This window comes from Aspergillus pseudonomiae (genome assembly GCF_009193645.1).
Source record: "Aspergillus pseudonomiae strain CBS 119388 unplaced genomic scaffold BDV37scaffold_19, whole genome shotgun sequence".
NCBI lineage: Eukaryota > Fungi > Ascomycota > Eurotiomycetes > Eurotiales > Aspergillaceae > Aspergillus > Aspergillus pseudonomiae.
In genome coordinates, this window is record NW_022476011.1 from 315,819 (window position 1) to 335,519 (window position 19,701).

The 19,701-nt window shown below is 52.2% G+C and overlaps 8 protein-coding genes across 8 annotated transcripts; 6 read left to right on the plus strand and 2 right to left on the minus strand.

Moving 5' to 3' along the window:
- Positions 1-13: 13 nt before the first annotated feature.
- On the plus strand, positions 14-1,824 carry BDV37DRAFT_281306 (uncharacterized protein; the record flags this gene model as incomplete). The annotated part of the gene is made up of 2 exons (XM_032086792.1): positions 14-28; positions 79-1,824. 2 exons carry the CDS (start codon positions 14-16, stop codon positions 1,822-1,824), a joined length of 1,761 nt encoding a protein of 586 aa, XP_031943383.1.
- A 783-nt stretch (positions 1,825-2,607) lies between these two features.
- On the plus strand, positions 2,608-2,988 carry BDV37DRAFT_281307 (uncharacterized protein; the record flags this gene model as incomplete). Its single annotated transcript, XM_032086793.1, has 1 exon — positions 2,608-2,988. One exon carries the CDS (start codon positions 2,608-2,610, stop codon positions 2,986-2,988), a length of 381 nt encoding a protein of 126 aa, XP_031943384.1.
- On the minus strand, positions 2,962-4,859 carry BDV37DRAFT_243933 (WD repeat protein). Its single transcript, XM_032081480.1, has 2 exons — positions 4,407-4,859; positions 2,962-4,355 (listed from the first exon to the last, which is right to left on the minus strand). Exons 1-2 carry the CDS (start codon positions 4,643-4,645, stop codon positions 3,161-3,163), a joined length of 1,434 nt encoding a protein of 477 aa, XP_031943385.1. The 5' UTR covers positions 4,646-4,859; the 3' UTR covers positions 2,962-3,160.
- Positions 4,860-5,175: 316 nt separating this feature from the next.
- Positions 5,176-7,680, plus strand: BDV37DRAFT_243936 (uncharacterized protein). The gene is made up of 2 exons (XM_032081481.1): positions 5,176-5,467; positions 5,516-7,680. The coding sequence occupies exons 1-2, from the start codon at positions 5,401-5,403 to the stop codon at positions 7,459-7,461; spliced, it is 2,013 nt and encodes a 670-aa protein (XP_031943386.1). The 5' UTR covers positions 5,176-5,400; the 3' UTR covers positions 7,462-7,680.
- A 1,134-nt stretch (positions 7,681-8,814) lies between these two features.
- On the minus strand, positions 8,815-9,954 carry BDV37DRAFT_292588 (mRNA capping enzyme, catalytic domain-containing protein; the record flags this gene model as incomplete). Its single annotated transcript, XM_032089220.1, has 1 exon — positions 8,815-9,954. One exon carries the CDS (start codon positions 9,952-9,954, stop codon positions 8,815-8,817), a length of 1,140 nt encoding a protein of 379 aa, XP_031943387.1.
- A 1,175-nt stretch (positions 9,955-11,129) lies between these two features.
- On the plus strand, positions 11,130-11,890 carry BDV37DRAFT_270262 (uncharacterized protein; the record flags this gene model as incomplete). Its single annotated transcript, XM_032084525.1, has 2 exons — positions 11,130-11,265; positions 11,316-11,890. 2 exons carry the CDS (start codon positions 11,130-11,132, stop codon positions 11,888-11,890), a joined length of 711 nt encoding a protein of 236 aa, XP_031943388.1.
- A 542-nt stretch (positions 11,891-12,432) lies between these two features.
- BDV37DRAFT_243938 (hexose transporter protein) lies at positions 12,433-14,930 on the plus strand. Its single transcript, XM_032081482.1, has 5 exons — positions 12,433-13,112; positions 13,178-13,383; positions 13,435-13,601; positions 13,659-14,447; positions 14,497-14,930. The coding sequence occupies exons 1-5, from the start codon at positions 12,999-13,001 to the stop codon at positions 14,793-14,795; spliced, it is 1,575 nt and encodes a 524-aa protein (XP_031943389.1). The 5' UTR covers positions 12,433-12,998; the 3' UTR covers positions 14,796-14,930.
- Positions 14,931-16,655: 1,725 nt separating this feature from the next.
- Positions 16,656-19,701, plus strand: rim8 (pH response protein PalF). Its single transcript, XM_032091140.1, has 2 exons — positions 16,656-17,518; positions 17,583-19,701. Exons 1-2 carry the CDS (start codon positions 17,051-17,053, stop codon positions 19,368-19,370), a joined length of 2,256 nt encoding a protein of 751 aa, XP_031943390.1. The 5' UTR covers positions 16,656-17,050; the 3' UTR covers positions 19,371-19,701.

Consider the following 19,701-nt stretch of genomic DNA (forward strand, 5'->3'; position numbering starts at 1 on the left):
CACGGTGGTCAACATGGCCCGGAACATGGTGGCCACGATGGTCACGGAGAAGGGGAGGGAGCACACGGACACCAAAAGCGCGGCGGGGGTGTCATCGACAGTGGTAACTCTGCGAGCTTCGACTTTGACAATGAGTTCACCAACGAAGTGAACAACGCCAACATTGATGACCATTCACTCGATGTTCATGAGAACACCAATATTGTGACACCTCCACCTCATCCTCATGGACATGGCGGACACGGACCCGAGCATAAACGCCGGGACGAGGAAGAGCCACACGGACGAACGATTGACACTGGTAACGATGCAGACTTCGATTTCACAAACGAATTTCACAATGAGGTGAACAACTACAATGAGGACAACCACTCAGTCGACGTGGCCAAGAATACAAACGTTCACGTCGCACCCCCTCACGGCGGTCCTCATGAGTCGCATGGCCACGATGGTCAAGAGGGCCACCACAAACGTGCGTATCGACCAGACGCCGACTCGGCTGCTGAACCTGGTAAGGTGGACACTGGGAACACAGCCAACACGCAAGTCTCGAACTCGGTTGACTCGAAGACCAGTTCCGCGAATATTGATGACCACTCGGTTAAGGTGCACTCTGACGTCAACGAAACCGTTGGTGCACCTCACCATCATGAGCACCATGAGGGTGGGCATGAAGAGCCTGGCGAGAATCATGAGGAGGAACCGTCAGAGCCTGCTGAAGATGATCAGGAAGAACCGTCAGAGCCTGCTGACCATCAAGGGGAACCTTCGAAGCCGGTGGAACATCAACCCGCCCAGCCGGTGGAACACCCTCAGGAGGAGCATAAGGAGCCTGTTCCTACGTGCACCACCTTGACTCGCGAAGTGGTGCACACCGTTGTCCGCACTTTGCAGGGCCACTCTGAGGCCACACACGCTCCGCAGCAGCCGGCGGAGGTGAACACTCCCGCTGCTCAACCTGAGGAACCCAAGGAACATGGAGAATCCGGACATGGCGACCCCAGCCATCAAGCGGAGACCCCCAAGCCGACAGGTTCTGATGGCTCTCACCAGGAGGAATCCGGACATGATGACCACAGCCCCAAGGAGACCCCCAAGCCCACCGGCGCTGATGGCTCTCACCAGGAGGACTCGGGACATGCTGAGCCCAGCCATGCAGCGGAGAGCCCCAAGCCCACTGGCGTTGATGGCTCTCACCAGGAAGAATCCGGAGACGATGACCACAGCCCCAAGGACAGTCCCAAGTCCACCGGTGATGATGGCTCTCCCCACGGAGAATCTGGACATGATCAAGGCAACGAAGTAGAAGACCCCAAGCCCACCGGCGTTGATGCCTCCCACCATGAACAATATCCCTCCTCTCATGAAGAGGCTCAAAGCAGTAATGCTTATGGGCCCGCTTCTACTCCTGCCCATGGACAGCCTCAGCAGGGCGGCGACGACGACTCCCACTTCGATGTGCCATCCTCCACAACGCTGGCTCACATCGCCATTACGCCTACCCCTACCCACGCTCCTTCCCACCTGCACGGAGTTCTGACCTCCACAGAGACCGTTTCTCGATCCTCCGTCCACGTGGTGCCCATTTACGTGCCCTCCAACAGCGGTGCGCATGTTGCTGAGACTCCTGGCGCCACACCATCTGCGCACGTCCCGATCGGCGTCGATGCGGAGCACAGCTCTCACGTCCCACAAGGACCTGCTACACCCTCTCCCTCTCATCACGAGGTCATGTTCCAGGGTGGTGCTGCGAGCCTGTCACCTAGCGCTGGTGTCATTTCTCTCGCTTGTGGAGTGATCGGTCTCTTGGCCTATGTGTTGTAGATGCAGCGGTGTCTGTAGTTCATTTTCTTTTTCTTCAACCCTCGATGTCGAGGTGTAATGTTGTGTAATTTGCTGTACTCTTAAGATTAGTATAGGATCGCCGTCTATGTCTTTCGTTCAGATCCAAGTTTGTGATGATCAGCTTGTTAATGAAGTTACTCTTTAAAACACTGTGCCTAGTTAGGCTGAAATGCTCCTTATCTTCGGCTTCCTCCACAAAGTACCTAAAGTATCCCATGTATCGCATAGCTGCAAAACAGCCCTCGTCCTTGTTGCATCCATCAAATGACCCTTCTCCAATACCTCGGAAGTTGAGCATTAGTACCAAACAGGTAACCGCGCACGTGCACCGCTCATACCCTACAAACACTATACAACCACCTCACCATCATCTATGCTCCAACATCTCACCGCATAATTCTCCATATTCTACTCCTATTTCAATTCTTCATAAATAACCACGAAAGACAAAACCGCCGTAGATCAATTCTGTAATGCACCCTTGCATAGTAACCACCCATGTCCCCAACACTGATATCATAATCCCATCATGCACCCGTCGCAAGTGACAGGGCACGAAGTGACATCACATATGGCGGCCACAGCCCTATATAAATCCATACCAGCACTGATTCCACTTCCAATTCAGAGAAACAACTTAGTGACTCAATCTACTTCTCCTAAATACACCGCACAAAACTTGACCACGAACCCACTACCACTACACCCCACTTTACATCCACCAAGAATCAGATCAGCAGTAAGAAACTGATACATACAACAATGTCCTCCTCCTCCTCCTCCCACCAAGGCGGCACCCTCTCCGAAATGGCCCCCAGGGGCACGACCATCCCCAACGACGCCGGCAAACAAAACACCATTCCCTCCGGGCCGCGCCCCGAGCAGCGGTCCGAGAACCGGCTCTTCGATAACCAGGGCCTCGGCCAGCCGTCTTCGGCCTTCGCTGCCGATAACGATGCCACTATGCCCCGTGGGCCGAGGGACCCTGGCATGTCGGGTGAGGTGGTCACCGGGACGAGCAATACGTTGCCCGCGGAGGGAGAGTCGAAAGGGAATCAGATTGGCACGGATCGGCCTGGTGTCCGGGGGGATACGAGGAATTTGAAGCATGGGAAGGTTAAGGGGAGTGAGTTGGATGAGTGATTATTTGTTTCTTTTCTTTGATTTGGTTTTGGTTGGGTTGGGGATGGAAGTGTATGATATTGGGTTTATGTTTTAGAGTATTGAACTGTTTATTGTATGAGTTATGGGCTATGCCAGTGTGGATGTCTAAAGTGTTTATCTAAGAGTTATCTGTATGTGTATCATGATCAAGCTAGGCTTGTCCAATAAACCCTCTGTAGATCTCATCCAAAACATCCCGTTTGCGTTTCCGATCCGCTTGCTCGGCTTCCTCAGCCTCGTCCGGCTCCCCCTCTGGCTCCCTCGACACCCAGGTGCGGATCGTCCCGTCCCCATGCGCAGAGAACATCTCCACGCCCTCGCCCGAGGCGCCATTGCCACGCCAAACAAGGGCATTGATTCTTGCGGCACTGAGCGCGCTAGACCGGCCCCGGAACTGCTGCTGCCCGCCCATGAGACCCGGGACCTTGAGACGCTTGATGAAAGACCCTTCGCGCAGCTCGAACATAAGGATCTCCCCACGGTCATCGTTCTCACTGAAATTCGGCCACAAGAGCGTCTCCTGCCCCGGACCCATGACGCCTTTGGGGAGGACTAGCGGTGCCCGTTCGGCGAGGTGGGAGGTCACGGCGTTGCGGACCCGGGGACCGAAGTGCGCGAGAGTGTTTGCGCCCGTTGAGGCGTCCCACACGCGGATCCGCGCGTCCTGCCCGGTCGTTACTAGGTGTGAGCCGTTAGAGGTCCAGCGCACGCCGGTCACGGCGCCGTTGTGTGCCCGTGCGTGTGGGGAGAATGCGGGCCGGCTTTGGTAGTTGGATGGTGCGCTGCGTGGTGGTATCAGGCCGACGGCGTCGTCCATGTCCAGGGCGGCGATGGCGGAGTTGTGGCCCCCGCGACGGATATCGAATAGAATCACTTTGTGGTCTGCTGATGCGGATGCCAGGATATGGGGTCTGTGGGGGGCCCAGGAAACGGATAGTACTGAGGAGGAATGTCCGGGGAGTCCGTGGGTTGATAACCCTGAGCGGAGGTCGAGTAGTCGCACTGGGCTCTCGGACGTGCCGGCGGCGATGAGGAGAGGTGAGGCGGGGTGCGATGACATTGAGTGGGCATATGGTGTGCAGTCGAGTTTGAAGGTGTGGACTGGGGTAATGGCGCCGGGTGCTATGGCTGAGAGTTTGAGAGTGCCATCGCGCGAGGTTGACAGTATCGTCGACGGGACTGGGTCGAAGGGGTATATCGATATGGAGGTGATGGCGTGCGTATGGGCGTCTTCATGCGATGATTTTGTGACCGAGGCGATGGATTTGTGGACGTGGCCTAGTTCTGAGCCTCTGGATTCTAGGTCCCAGAGGTGAATGGAGGGGTCTGCGCCCCCGGAGACCATACTGGTTTATTCATTTAGTACGGTGGCGGAGGACAACAGCTGGGGGGCATACAATCGTCCGTCATATTGATCTATCGCCAGCACATTCACCCCGGCCTTGTGGGCGTAGAGCTCATCCTCGGAGTTCAAGTGTATATCAACAGCTGACGTCGGCTGTTCATGGTTTTGGCGACTGGAGAAACGGATACCGGGGGCTGGTTCGAGGTGGTGAACGAGACGGCTCGTTTGCGCGACATGGAATGTGTGTGGACTGATGGACCCAAGGGTCCTATTCAGAAGATAAGAATTCATTCATTAGGAGTGTGACCACTACGATCGTTGGTTGCTGATCGTTGATCGGCTTTGATCTTATCGTCAGATGCGGGGCGGATAATAGTTGCACCGAGCATTTGTTTTGGGTGCTGAATCCCGTACAAGATACTGCTCACCTTCAAGTGTATTGAATGTATGTGAGCATTGTAAAGACCGGCCTGATGCGACAGTTGCTACAATAGCAACGGGGGTTATTTGGGAGTTTTACATGTCCAACCTACCATCCCCCCACGCCAGATATACTACTCCATGCTTGCACTGAAACCACCAGGATGTTACTTAGGGCTTCATGGATTCGATGATGTGATTTACGAATACCAGACTGCTATTGGCGGAGAGTCATCGTCCACAACGATGTTCACTCCGAACTCCGATGAATCCACTCCGAAAGAGCCTGTCGGAATGATACCCCGAGAAATACTTGCAGGTCGGAATATATTTATAAGAGCACGTCAGATTGACTAGCTGAGTATCAGTTATCTTTACGACCTACGCAGGAGATTCTAGATCCTGAGGGAAGCTGGCGAGGTCATATTTTAGTCCTTTGGCTTGGAACGTAACCATGTTTTATAAGGAGCTTGACCGTGCCTGGTCTGTCATTAGTTAGGGCAATCGAATCAAGGTTAAGTCATCACCATGCTGCATGGCTCGATTTTTTTATTTGCTGAGACAAATTTAACCTCATGCGCTTGAGCTTTATTTAACCTGGAACCCACGTGGCTATAAATACTCTGATGTTGTGCTTCTCTAATTGTATGATGGCCTCTCGAAAAGTCCAGGTCCGGTCCAAAAGCCACAAAGGTAAGATACCAAACCTGCTTGGATCTTACATCAACTAAGCATGAGCAGACTTACTGCTGGAATATTCATGGTCTCTTCTTGACACCCCATCCACCGGAAATCCATGGCAGTCGGTGGATATCGTCCTCCGGCATGTATTCTCAGTAAATGCAAACAGCGCCTGTAATAGCCTCGAGGACGCATATATCCTCGATTCTGGCCCGAACTCTGCGCCTCAAGAATATGGACCTGAAGCTTTCGGTTCACATAAAGCATTCCAGTTCTTCCTGCAATGCTTGCGCGCCGCAACCACGTCCAGGCCACGTATAGCGAAGCTCATCGTGCCCTTGCAGAAAGGGCATCTTGTCCGCTCAGACATTATTCCTCTGCGTCTTCGGGACTCCCAATATGTTGAGACGGCGGTCTCATTTGCAGAGCCTTTTCAGAGCTACACAGGCTCCGCAATTACACTTCTCGATGCCAGCAACCTCCCTGAACTTTTCTCCGCGGCCACAGCCGGTCTTCTTTTGCATCATAATGTAGACTCTGATTCATACACCGGCTTTGAGGCATTGTCCCTAGCTGTTGAATCAGACTTGGAGAACAGACTCTCATTTCCGTGGACACTGTCTGAACCAATACATCGGAAAACACTAGTACTAGTTGATGCAAATAGCAGCCACCCCGAGGACGGAGTAGGCCTTTACCATGCCGCTCGAGTGCTCGGCATCGACATCGTCGTGCTAGACAATAAAGGGCACTGGCTCGAAGGGCCCGAGTATGCACACTGGCGTGAAGCGTTCATCCCGACACGTCTCACCAACCCACCCGAAGAAGACGTGGCTGACCGAATTGTCGAATCCGTGAAGGCATACGGAAAGCCGGTGGATGGCATTGTCACGTTCGCGGACTCGTTCTGGCCTTATATCGCCCAAGCTGCGCCGCAGGTGGGCCTTCAGACAGCTTCACAGGCAGCACTAAGAATCGCCACGAATAAGTACCTCACGAGCGTATTCGCCGGCCACCAAGCTTATCGTGCGTCGAGCCTAGATGAGGCTCTTGACATCGCGAAGAAAACGGACATCCCTTATCCGCTTATAGTCAAACCGTGCGATGGCTGGAGCTCGGAAGGTGTATCGCGTGTCGATAACCTTGACGCGCTTACCATGGCTGTCAACTCTATCGATGTGTCTCGCCACGGAACGGCATTCGTCATCGAGAAATACTGTGATGGCCCCGAAGTCGACATCAATTTCGTCCTCCTGGACGGCGAAGTCCTCTTCTTCGAGGTCTGCGATGACCTCCCCAAGTCGGCAGATATCAATGGACCCAGCATAGGCTCGCTGCATAACTTCCACGAGCTGAACAGCGTCTACCCGTCCGCTCTCCCGTCCCAGGAAATCGACCTCCTTTGCAGAAGCTTCCTGGACACACTACTCAAGCTCGGTCTGAGGAACGGCGTAATGCACCTCGAAGGCCGGGTCGAGTATTCATCAGTCGAGTACACGAAACAGAACAACAACATCATCGACCTGTCCCCGCGTGCTCCGACCCAGCAACCACCAACGCCCTGGCTCATCGAGATCAACCCCCGTCCTCTCGGCATGACGGGGTCCCACATTATCGAATCCACCTACGGAATCGACTACTGGGGTCTGGCGCTGCTCATCGCCGTCGGCGACAAGCCCCGTGTCCGTGCTCTATCCCAGCCTTTTAAGCATGGGCCCCAGTATACCTGTGTCATGGTCTTCATTCCGGCCGACTACCCCATATATTGTGAAGGCATCTTTGACTCGGATGATATTTGCGCAGACTTGATAGCCCGCCGACCAGATCTTGCGAAGCAGATCAGTCGTTGTGCTTGTTTGGTCAAGCGGGGCCAGATAATTGCCCATCCGAGTTCCGGCCGTCATACCTTTTTGGCGTATTTTAATGTCTTTTCGAGGGTGGGGAGAAAGGAGGCACTCGATTTGGCGAGAAAGGTTAGAGAGGAAGTGAGGTATTCGTTTATTTGAGGGCGGTTTGGGCTTTGTATAGGCAGTGATGCTGGAGTAGGATTTAAGGTGAATTAGTAAATCTATGGTGGAGAGGTTGATGCGCTTATAGAAGCTGTTGATGGGATCAAGGAGGGGTGCGAGAGTTCCTATTCTAGTATATATTTAGTTCTTCACCTCAAGATCATCTCGCTGCACTACAGGGACGATGACCTTGTGGATAATGATGGTTTATGAATATTCAGCCTTGCTAGATTCTGCAACGCACGCCATTTTGATTCAACTTGCATAACTACGAGATTGTAAGGCCTCTAGTGGCTCACTGTATTACAGATGGCTCATGGGGAACCCTGTCAGGGATAAGAGGGTAAACATGGCGAGAAAATGTTACCCCCTACGTCCCCAATGACGATGATACCCTCATTGGAAAAGTTCTACAGTCTTTCCAAGTTGACAACACCGACTGATGGCAATCTTGTATTCCCCCCAGATAGTGTAAGCGGGAAGGTGACATATCAACAAGGCTATCCAAGGAACCTGGGCCCAAGCATCCAAAGATTATGGACAGCAAGGTCGATCCTCAATCAATATAAAACCCAGGACAGGTCCACTGTAGACGCTCACTGGGGACTACTAGGAAGCGATATTGTTCCCTGGGCATTACCCTGAATGCACAGTTGTAATCGTGGTAGCCAAACCCAAGGGGAGATGTAGAGCACGGGCAGAAAAAAGAGGGGAGAAAGGATGGTCTCGTCAGGCGCATCTTCACTTCCACCTAGCAGCTCGCTCGAAGATACAAGGATAGGTTTGCCGTATACCCTGGATAGCGCATCCTCATGATACAACAGGTGTTTGTCGGATTAATTCTAACTCCTGGTTGCTCAACTATGGTCAGTGGTCAACTCAATCATAATCTAGACCGGCAGCGACGTAGGGGCAGTTCCCACTGTCATATCAAACAACAAACTGCACTCCTATCATAAGTAAAGCTCGAACTATCGGCTATCTCGTCCTGGTGCTCTCAAGGAGAGCCCTGAGCAAGTCAAAGTCCTATCTCGGCACTAGGTCGGGTTAGTGCGACTATGATCCCAAGCCGTATGCCACGATCTCGACTGGTGTAGAATCTTTACGTTCGGCAAAACGGGCTATGCAAGCAAGACCTAGCTACATAAGCAATAAGGTGCAATCCGTAGGGTCTGATCAGAGTGACCTTTGGCCCAGTTGGGGACGTGCTTGCCCGGACACGTCACACACTCTCTTGTAATTGAAACCAGTACTTGAAATCTATGGAGTATCTAGATAGCCACTCTAATGTAAAACTTATCCAACAAATCCCCTTTACCGATAGAAATGTACCTATCATCACAGGCTATCCTAGCGCTGTCGCGCCTCCCATGCTGTCTTGATAGCTGGGGCGGCGCGGATTAGGTCCTCTTCGGTAACGCAGTCGGCTATACTCTCGAGAGTTTTCTCGACAACAGTGATAGGGTTTGCATCTTTCTTGTCATTGCGAAGACGGTAGAAACGCCAGCGAGATTGGTTGTCTTTATAGCATTCGACAATGATACCATCCAACGGAGTACCCATCGCTCTTAGGTCATCCCATTCTTTCCGGGTAAGGTACATCTCACCAAAGGGGAGATACTCCTGTGGGGACAGCATGACAGACAATTGGCAGACAGGTATGGGGCCGTAATCTGGCTCTGTAACGCTGTTGATCTTGCCTTCGGAATCCGGCTTAGCATCAGGAAATTGTAGGTGCATGCGGAAGTCCACTGTGTTGTCCGAAGCAGGTTTCCATTTGAGGATATGCTCGTCTAGACCAATATAGTAGGGCGTGCTACAGCAGGTGAAGATAAGCCCGTCATTCCCACGAATACGCTTAACCTTTGGGATAATATCACGGAACATCATTTCGATGTTATAGCTGGGATGCATCGACTTCTCTTCGACAATAAATGGTCGGCCTTTCTCAGGAAACTTTCGGTGCATATTCTCATAGGGTCCAAGTACCTCCGCCTTGAGATATGCTAAGCGCTTGTCGAATGGATCGTGAAGTACTCTATGTCCGCCGAGCACTAGTATATCGAATACTAGGTACTTCAGCTGTTGCGAGCCGTCCTCATAGGTATCGATGACAAGTTCACCGTCTATTATGGTATCGTCATGGATCGACAGGAAAGTTTCATCTCCTGGCTTAGGAAAATGCAAACCAGATACATAGCGGTAGTCGTTTTTGCGGTCGATCAAGTAGTGCATCCCAGATACGTCGGAGCTAGTGCCCCCGCGCACCATGTACATTAAACACCGAATTCCATCAGTCTTCTCACAGACATAATAGTCTTTTTGCTGTAGTTCCGCCAGATGTTGCGATGAGAAGCTAAGGGGAGCCGCACCAGGGTAGCCGATCTTGATTTGGCCGAGCAGGTTCGCAACCTTGTGGCGGAGATTGTCAACTTTCTCGGGCTCGACTTTGATGCCCACCACATCTAGGTCGGGGAAAGAAAGGTTCATCGTTGAGGGACAATAGGGGATGTTCCAAGAGAAGGTGTGAGCTTGTCCTCTAGAAATTTACAGCTGTACAGAGTAGAATAGGCAACGTAAACAAGGTCAAATTCTAAGGTGGGGGTGAAAGCTGAGGGCAGTGGGTCTTGATCTGCAGTGGGTGAAGGACACAGCCCTCCGTATATTCATAGGGATTTTGCTACCCAGAATGCATGAACTCACCCTAAGTTGGTGTCTAAAATTGGGGTTTGGTAAAGCGAGATGGCCTATTGCGTAGTAGTCTATGCGGAGAAGCACAGCCAGATGGATAAACAAAAAACAGTGGCTGTTGTGAGATGAGATCGAGGCTTTTATAAGTGAATGATTGTTGTCAATTATATCCCCGAGTATATTTCACTCATATTGTATAAACGTACCAAAAGCTTGAATATTGAATTAAATTTTTCGTGTTAAATTTTTGTCAATTCTAAGCTTGGTATGGTGATGGCGTACATCTGAGATATATCTCCATTATCACATTGCCAGATTGAAGTTGCTTAATAACTTGAATAGGTTGCTGTCTGAGCAAAAGACTCTATTAGTAACTGGTTGCAGACAGTGATAGCCATATAGATATTTCAATTCCCAACATTCCTTTCACCAGAAACCCAGATAAAGAAGACACAACAAACCATGAACGAAAGAACCACCGTACGGAATATGGACTATGGAACGGAGAACGAGGGCTAGCCTTTAATAGAAGGCGGTCTGAGGGAGAAGCTACGCTAGTGAGACTTCCTGGGGCTCAAAGCCATGGAACAAGTTCTATATAGATAGTTTATACCACTTCTGTCTCTACAGGATGAGGCACTCTTGGCTTTGAAATTTCCCTTGTATAACTGATGACCTGGTAATGATGCCTGTGCCACTCTGATTTGATTCCTGAGCGTTAACAGACGTACAGCTGTAACCATCGAAAACATTCAACACTTAAGGCGGCCTCTGTCAAAACGTTTAAAAATTCTGCCAGTTGGACTGATAGGGGAAGTTTCTTATCAGCGTCAATTACGATTGTCAACACGTGATTAACGACAATTGCGAGTCGGACCGTAAGAATTGCAATAAACGACTCAATGTACAATCGCGATAGTTATTAGAGTTCTCGGTGTCAGCGCATGCATCACACAGGCACATCCAAAGTACCAATGCCCGACGGAAAACCCCTTGCGTTAAATGGAAGTCAGAATTCCTTCCAACCTCCGGAGGACGAGGACGACCATCCAGAGGGACCTTCTTTCAGACGACAGAAGCGACAAGCAACTGTCTACGATGCCGTAGCTGGTTTGGGCGACTAACTCGAGCTTTAAAAAGACTTTTCTGATCGATCTTAGGCCGGATAAATGCGCACGGTTTCCTTCCATTAATTCCTTTCTCCTCGCGATACCGTGACACGGCATCGTCTAATTTTCGACCTGTCCGTCCGGAAGAAGTTCTCTTTCGTCGGCAAAATGCACCGACTCGGTACGAGGAGAATGACTTCTACTTTGCCCATGAATCCCTTCCGTCCGACCGCCCGCTCCCTAGTTCCGACCTGCTAGAAGCTATTCATACCTACTCAGCGGACTACTACGACTACGCGACTCCTGACCGCGGCCAGGATGATTACCAAAGCATGGATGAAACGGCGCTGATTGCCATGGGGATACTTTTGGAGGAGATGGCGAAGGAATCGCTCGGCAAAACGGGTGATTTAGTCCTGGTGGAAGGGGAAGCGATAGGAAGCGAGGAGGATCAATCTCGACCCCAGACGGCGAAGCGTGTCGGCCGTAAAAGGGCCAATACTGGTCGAAGTAGCATCCTGGCAAGCTCGGGGGACGAACTCGGGACGGCTGTGAGGAGGCAGAGGAAAAAGCGCACCAAAAAGCCGCGACTGGTTCGGACAGCCTCTACGACCGATGCGGACTGAGTCGTGGAGCCCTTGCGACACGTGATTATACCGTGCAATTAGTGCCAGCTGAACTGTTTTTAGGGCATTGGATCATCCAATGTACTCCGTATTGACCTCGTCACCTCGTGATCTGAACCTTGCGGCGTTCACTAAAGAGATTGGCTGGCGGTGATACGCTGCGACGAAGTTCTCGACTCCCACCCAATTGATCCACCAATAGCCGCTTGCCTTCCCACATGCTAGCTCCTGATGACCCTTGGAAACGAGCTGTGGCATTTTGTGGCGTCTCGCTTGTCAAATGAGACTGACAGCGAGGAGTCATTTGCCTCCCAATCCCGGCCAAAGAAAGTTGTGGGGTATACTGAGCTATCTGGTTTTACCGTGGTCAAGCATGGGAGATTTTGATCCTTCGGCACTTGGCTTGACTTCCATTTGACGAGTATCCTCGGTAAACCATGGCCTCGAAAAGTGAAATGATTTAAGTCTCCAGAGGCAGAAGCTAGAGGCTTGGCCTTTGCTCGTTCCGGCTTGGAAGCCCTGTCTCCATTGGAGGACCGGCCGCTAGACCGTCCTTAAATTCCCCGGACTTCAGCCACCGCTCCTATCTTGGCCCTTCAGCCCCAGACTTCCTTTGGCATTTGTCCTCTTTTGTTTCTGGGGTACTTTCCAAGACAATTAGCCTGAAATCAATACGGTTTCTTCTCATCGTGTACGACAGCCGCCTTGGCGAGTCCTTTGGACGAATCATCTCGGACTACGTTGGGTTCTTCTCGGCCCGCCGAGCCTGTCCAGCTCTGGCTCACTTGCTTGCCGGCATTGAGCTCGAGACCAGATCTCCCGCGCCCTATGGGAACCTGCTAGTCGATCTAATCACATCGTATCTCGAGAAACCCCATTGGACATACTGTCCTGGGTCCCCAGCAGTTTAGCCGGACAATGTAATATAGCGCTTGCCTAGATTTGATAGACGGAAAAATGGGCCGGTTGAAACACTGTCGAACATAATGCTCTTTAAGGTGGCTTTCCCCTCATGCAATGTACTGTTACAAGGGACAGGCGTGTGTCTTCAACTCAGTCGTAGAGACTCGCATTTGCTAAACGACGGACCTCCTTTACTGAATTCACAATGGGTTCGGACACCTTCGAACTTGCCGGTCGGCAGTTCCCCAAGGTGACATGGTGGAAGAATCCAGGAATGAGGAAAACCTATATCTGTCTGGGAATGGTGGTCCTGACGGCGGTACGTTCTCCTGGCTCACTAGCAGTATTCCATCCGAACTCGTGCTCATATTGCATTCTGAATAGGCCACGAATGGTTACGATGGATCCATGATGAACGGTCTTCAAACCCTCGAACCTTGGCAGGAATATTTCAATCATCCCGGTGGCTCTCTTCTGGGAATTCTCAGTGCCATTATGTCCCTGGGATCCCTAGCAGCTCTACCCGTCGTACCGTACACCGCAGATCTGCTGGGACGTCGGATGGGTATCTTGATCGGCTGCTTGATCATGTAAGTTCTTGCCCGTGCGGAGCCACGGTTAGGGTGCTTATAATAGGCTAGGATCCTCGGAGTTGTCCTTCAGAGCATCAGTGCCAATTACGGTATGTTTTTGGCAGCTCGATTCCTGATCGGTTTCGGTGTCGCCATTGCTCACGGCGCTTCTCCTCTATTGATCACCGAATTGGTGCACACCCAGCACCGTGCCATCTTCACCACGATCTATAACAGTACGTCTCTGCATCCCAAGTCCAGCCTTCTTGTGTGTTTCGATTAACAAGATCCAGCCACGTGGTACTTGGGTGCCATTGTCGCGGCGTGGTTGACCTTCGGCACCAACAATATTTCGAACAACTGGTCCTGGAGAGCTCCGACAATTGTCCAGGCTGGGCCGTCGGTCCTCCAAATCATCTTTATTTGGTTTGTCCCCGAGTCACCTCGATTCCTCATCTCCAAAGGCAAGCACGAGCAGGCCCTCAAAGTTCTAGCGGACTGTCACGCCAATGGTGACCAAGAGGACGAAGTGGTTCAGCTGGAGATGCACGAAATCAAGGAAACCATTCGGTTGGAGCAGGAGTTCGAAAGCAACAGCTGGAAGGAACTGATCCGCACCAAGGGCAACCGACATCGCATGATCATCTGTATCACGGCCGGTTTGTTCTCTCAATGGTCCGGCAACGGTCTGGTGTCCTACTATATCGCCAAAATTCTTGACTCAGTCGGATACACGAGCTCCGTCGAGCAGAACTTGATCAACGGCTGCCTCCAGATCCTCAACCTGATCGTGGCTTTGACGATGTGCTTCTTTGTTGACAAGATTGGGCGACGCAAGCTCTTCCTCACTTCGACCGCCGGCATGCTGGTGGCATTCATCGTGTGGACCATCTGCTCCGCTCGCTATGATATCAGCAAGGCCTCGGGGGCTGCGAATGCAGTGGTCGCCATGATTTACATCTACTACGTGTTCTACAACATTGCTTGGTCAGGCCTTCTGGTGGGTTACACGGTGGAGATCCTTCCGTACAGCATCCGCGCCAAGGGTATGACCATGGTGTGGCTCTGCATTGATGCCGCGCGTAAGTGCCCCTGTCCTCTCATGGTATGCTAGTCGCTGACACTCGACAGTTTTCTTCAACCAGTACATCAACCCCATCGCCCTCGATAACATTGGCTGGAAGTACTACATCTTCTACTGTGTGTGGCTTGCCATCGAGCTGGTGGTGGTCTGGTTCTTCTACATTGAGACACGTAATACTCCGCTGGAAGAAATCGCTCGGTACTTCGACGGGGAGACCGCCATGGTCGGTGGTGCTGCCGCCACCGAGAAAGCTCGAGAGCTGACCGAGACATTGCACGTTGAGGAGGTCGTTCCGACTAGTGATACCCAGAAAGACCAGGGTCGCGTGAGCGAGTTGAAAGTTTGAGGATGGCCTCTCCACGGTGGATATTGTACCTAGTAATCGGTGTTGCTCGGCGGGGATCTGCGTGGTTTCGATTCAATCTTTGTTCTATATAATCTATCTGTGATTAATGTAGCGACTGCTTTGGCGCATGCGGACCAAGTTCATTTTCCCTTCTCCCTTGATGTATGTAATGTAGAAAGAAGATCACGAGTTCTAATGGAAGCCAGATGACTGCACCTGACATCGACTGTCCTACAGACTGAACGTCTTCTGTCCTTCCACTTGACAAGTAATGAGTGGTAGTCTGAACCAGTTCCCCATCGAACTGACCTCAGCTGTACCCTCGATAACCTGATACTTCCTAGTCTTAGACGTCCCAATCTACATCTAGTAACTTACACCATGGTACGTCACTGCCCAAACAAACACAGTCGTCTGTTTTAAAACAACACAACGGCCCATTAATCACTCAAACTAATCGAAGAAAAGCCCCCCAAACTCACCAAAGACGAAAAACAAGCGCGCATCGTCTCCCACCTCCGCTCGACCGGGACCTGTCACACGCTCAAAGAGCTCGAGAAGATGCTCCCCTCGATCGCGTCGATCAACGGCATGCAAGTCAAAGAGTACCTGCACGAATTGGCCGACGACGGCCAGATCCGGGTGGAGAAGATCGGAAGTGGGAACTGGTACTGGTGTTTCAGTGGAGAGGAGAAGATGGAACGGGAGCGAAAGGTGGAACAGCTGCAGGAAGAAGTGGATCGATTACGGAGCAGTAATGAAGAACTGGACAGGCAATTGGCGGTCAAGAAACGGGAGCAAGAAGATGATGAGAAGGCGCTGCAGCCCGGTGAGCGAGAGAGGTTGATCCGGCACAAGGCGGAGTTGGAGAAGGAGTGTCAGCAGTTACGGAAGGAGTGGTTGGCTGTGTCAGAGAGTCTGGATGGGGGCAAGGGGATCCAGGAGATGAAGGATGAGGTGCAGCAGTTTCAGCGGGAGGCGCAGATGTGGACGGATAATATCTACGTGTTGGAAGGCTTTGTGAGGAAAATGGTCGGCGGCGATCGCGAGGTGATGGAGATGTTGCAAAGGGAGTGTTACGGGGAAGATTATGTGGAAGGGGAAGGACTGCGAGAGTGGGAATGATCAACATATTATGTTTTTTTATTTATGTACATCCGTCCTGAATCAGGACTCCCTCAGGACTCATTCGAATAACGGGTAGTTATTATAACTCTAAAACCGACAGATGTGGAGGCGCCAAGTCCCAAAGCCCATGAGAACAAAAGCTTGACTGACGGGCCACGCGAATTCGTTGGCTTTTCCACTTTCTCCGCCTCTGGCTTATCGCGAACGCATTTCCCTCACTCCACCAAACTCCTCGCCGTTCATCCCAACAAATCACTCGACATCCTCCTGCAGACGGAGCGCTTTCCGATCTGTCCGACCCTCGACTCCATTGGCCTTCATCCTGCGACTCCCGCATTGAACCTTCCCCGTGTCGTCTTCGAAAACGCTTCTCTCTCCTTCTCTCGCTCTCTCTCTCCCTCACTTCCGGCAATCTGTACTTCCGGGGCTGAGGGCGATACTTGACCCTCTTGCCAGTTCTCTCTCAAGGATGCGGGCCTGTCATCTCCGCTCGTGATTCCCCTGCGCCTCTTCCACCCCCTCCTCTCTCTCCCTCGGTCCCTTCGCCGTCCACCCCCTCTGTCCGACTCGTCGTTTGTACATAGGATCCCTTTTCCGACCTTCCCCTATCGCGTGTGCAATTCCAGATTGGAGGGACAAGCGAGGGAAACGGAAAAAGGAAGCACTAGACAAAAACAAGCATTGCTCGGTCGCGTGTTTGTTTTCCCCATCGGCATTTGCGCCCGACGCTGACACTGGGTCTGGTGGGATTGATTGCCCGAAGCTCCCGACTGGCAGATTGATTGCTCGAGTGATCGATCGGTTTCATTTGGTTGTTAATATCGATCAGTCATTGATTCATCCACACGGCCTTATCTGGCTGCACCGGGGAATTTTGAACGGTCCTTCAGCTATATCGGGCTCACCATTCAACCCCCTTGCGTGGCCGTTCATCTGATTTCGTTGTCTCTGGTTGGTCGTTCGATATTGTGGATATTGAAGTTGACTCTGTTCTTGCATTCCTCCCCTCCCTTACTCTCCCTTCTTTTGTCGCCCCTCTTCGTTCCTCTTTCCCGTTTCTCTCTTCCTCTTACCAACTAGCACCTCCACTCCTCGTGTATGGACTGAGGGAGGTGTGACTGTGGGTCATGTCCGTCAACTCTCCCCCCGCTCAACCCTCCTCGTCGCCGCTTGGTCGGAATCGCAGCTCTCTCTTACACAAGTTTCGTTCGTCACTCGGTCAGCGCAGTCGCAGCCTTACTGATTTCTACATCGAGCCCGACGACCCCTGGCGTTCATATTTCCCGGGGGATGTGATCAAGGGGACTGTCGTCCTTACCGTCGCTCGTCCCGTTCGCATTACACATCTCGTGGTTTGTTTACATGGTTATGTCAAGGTCTTTAAGAATACAGTTCCCTCCGGGGAGACGGCCCCGGACGTGGGATTTCTCGGGCCTGGGCGCGGGCGCCGAGGAGCAGAGTATTTGGGCAATGGGTTGGCTACGCTGTTCGAAGACGAGGTCGTCCTCTGCGGAGAGGGCCGCCTTAAGGAGGGGATCTACAAGTTTCGCTTTGAGATGGTCTTCCCGCCATATGCCCTCCCCAGTAGCATCAGTGTGCGTAATCCATGGCGGCTCATGCAGGTTTCCCCCATTATTCGCTAACGGATGCGGCGTCTAGTTCGAACGAGGCACCATTGCCTATATGCTTACGTCCACCCTAACGAAACCTACCACCATCAACCCAACCGTTTCCTGCCGCCGACGTGTGAACCTCATGGAGAATATTGATATCGCTCCCTTTCCCGCCCCGAAAGCCCGTGTTGTGACACTGGAGCCGGTCTCGAAGCGCACGCGATCGAAGGCAAAGGCGAAATCGACAAGCTCGGATGCAGCACCGGATTCAACGTCGGTCGATGTCTCGGTCAGTGGTGCAGCGGGTTCGGACCATCGCCCTCCGTTAAGTCCCGCTCCTAGTAACGTCAGCTCGTCGAGTCGGATGAGCAACAGCAGCCAAAGTTTCCAAATAGCCAGTGACCCAAGCTCGTCAGCCGGCACTGGACTGCGAAATAGTGAAGCGCGCAGTCTCACGCCCTCCTTAGGGGATAAGACCATCACGGCTAAAACAGAGGTTCTGCGCGCGGGCGTGCTTCCTGGAGATACATTACCCATCAAAGTCACCATCAACCATTGCAAACAGGTACGCAGCGCACATGGGATTATTATCACACTCTATCGCCAAGGACGGATAGACCTTCACCCGTCGATTCCCGTTGGGAACTCCGCGAATGGGAAGAAGCCCGTTTATGAGGACATCTATCCGCGATCCCGAACGGGATTGGGCGGTCTGACGATCGGCACCAGCCGGTCCAGCAGCGTCTTCCGGAAGGACTTGGCGCAGACGTTCGCTCCGTTGGTGGTCGATCCCACCACCTTGACGGCCATCGTGAAAACATCCATCCGCATCCCCGAAGATACGTTCCCCACTATCACGCGGACCCCGGGGAGTATGATTAATTTCCGCTATTATGTCGAGGTTGTGGTCGATCTTCGCGGCAAGCTCACCTCGCCCGAGCGGTTCTTGCCGCGGTTCAACTTGGTCACCTCTGGCAGTAATTATTCTCCCAGTGGCAAGATCCTGAATCCGACCGATGCCAACAGCAACGCCATCACGGCGAATTGGGCGGGGAACATCCTAGATACCGACCAAATCCGGCGAGAGAAAGGTGTCGTCGCCGTCGCCTTTGAGGTGGTGATCGGAACGAGGGATTCCCATCGCCGGAAAAACGAACCACGACGCGCCTCCTCAACCGCGGCGAGCTCGGATCTGCAGTCCTCAGGCGGAAATGCTCAAGGGGATGGGGACCATTGGCCGGCAGATCAGCACTCTGTGCCCAATGGGGAATCCGAATATCCGTCACCGGAAGAGTATGGGCCGCAGGAGCTGTTCTGGCCGGAGTACGGGGACGAGTCGCAGCCGCAGTACCAGTCATTGGGCGAGATTGTATCGACTCCCCAATCAGAAGAACCGATAGACGAAAAGGCGCGCATGCGGCATGCGGAGCAGATGCTGCTTCCCAGTCAACCGCCGAATGAGGCGGAAGCTGGACCGTCGACCGATGTTCCCACGGCTCCTGTGCTTCCCGAGGATGATCACATCAACGGCTACCATCATTTACCCTCACCGACTGAGAACACGGTGCCGCAAGCGTTGACTTCAGCAGAATCAGTTCAAACAGTCGTGCCCGGCAGTAGTGCTCTGAGTCAGCCTTCCGCACCAAGCGATGACAAACAAGAGCTGGAGCGACAACGGTTACAGATGGAGGCGAGCGCGCCAGACGAAAATGGACCGTCCCATAGCAATGCCGCCGATGGACCGAGCGCTCCCGTCTTCCATGACGAAGGCGATCACCAGCTGGTTGGTGGCAATGCGCACGGAGACGAGTCATTGCCGCGCTATCAACGGTAGCACAATACGACGGGCTAGCGATCCACTTTGATTTTCTTTATGATATTTATTTGCATTTACGGTTGGGTTAACCCGGAGATACCACCACGTTGGCATGATTTTGAAGTATATTTATTCTACATTATATTTCTTATTGTCTGAAAACATGGCTTCCCCAGAGGAAGTACACATCGGCGTTAGGTTTGGCATAGCGGCAGGCTATCTGCTCTGCAGTGAATACATCGTATAGCATACATAACTGTCTCTACTCTGTATGGGTAGCTTCACAAAAGATAGTTCGACTTCAAGCTTCACTTATATAATTCACGATGAAAACCCTAGGTGAAGAAAC

Bases quoted from the DNA above. Each gene is read 5' to 3' on its own strand.
- BDV37DRAFT_243936 (XM_032081481.1), top strand. From the start codon at position 5,401: ATGTTGTGCTTCTCTAATTGTATGATGGCCTCTCGAAAAGTCCAGGTC. The intron at 5,468-5,515 runs GTAAGATACCAA...AAGCATGAGCAG, and splicing joins CCGGTCCAAAAGCCACAAAG to ACTTACTGCTGGAATATTCA.
- BDV37DRAFT_243933 (XM_032081480.1), bottom strand. From the start codon at position 4,645: ATGAATTCTTATCTTCTGAATAGGACCCTTGGGTCCATCAGTCCACAC. The intron at 4,356-4,406 runs GTATGCCCCCCA...TGAATAAACCAG, and splicing joins GATCAATATGACGGACGATT to TATGGTCTCCGGGGGCGCAG.
- BDV37DRAFT_243938 (XM_032081482.1), top strand. From the start codon at position 12,999: ATGGGTTCGGACACCTTCGAACTTGCCGGTCGGCAGTTCCCCAAGGTG. The intron at 13,113-13,177 runs GTACGTTCTCCT...CATTCTGAATAG, and splicing joins GAATGGTGGTCCTGACGGCG to GCCACGAATGGTTACGATGG. The intron at 13,384-13,434 runs GTAAGTTCTTGC...ATAATAGGCTAG, and splicing joins TTGATCGGCTGCTTGATCAT to GATCCTCGGAGTTGTCCTTC.
- rim8 (XM_032091140.1), top strand. From the start codon at position 17,051: ATGTCCGTCAACTCTCCCCCCGCTCAACCCTCCTCGTCGCCGCTTGGT. The intron at 17,519-17,582 runs GTGCGTAATCCA...TGCGGCGTCTAG, and splicing joins CCCTCCCCAGTAGCATCAGT to TTCGAACGAGGCACCATTGC.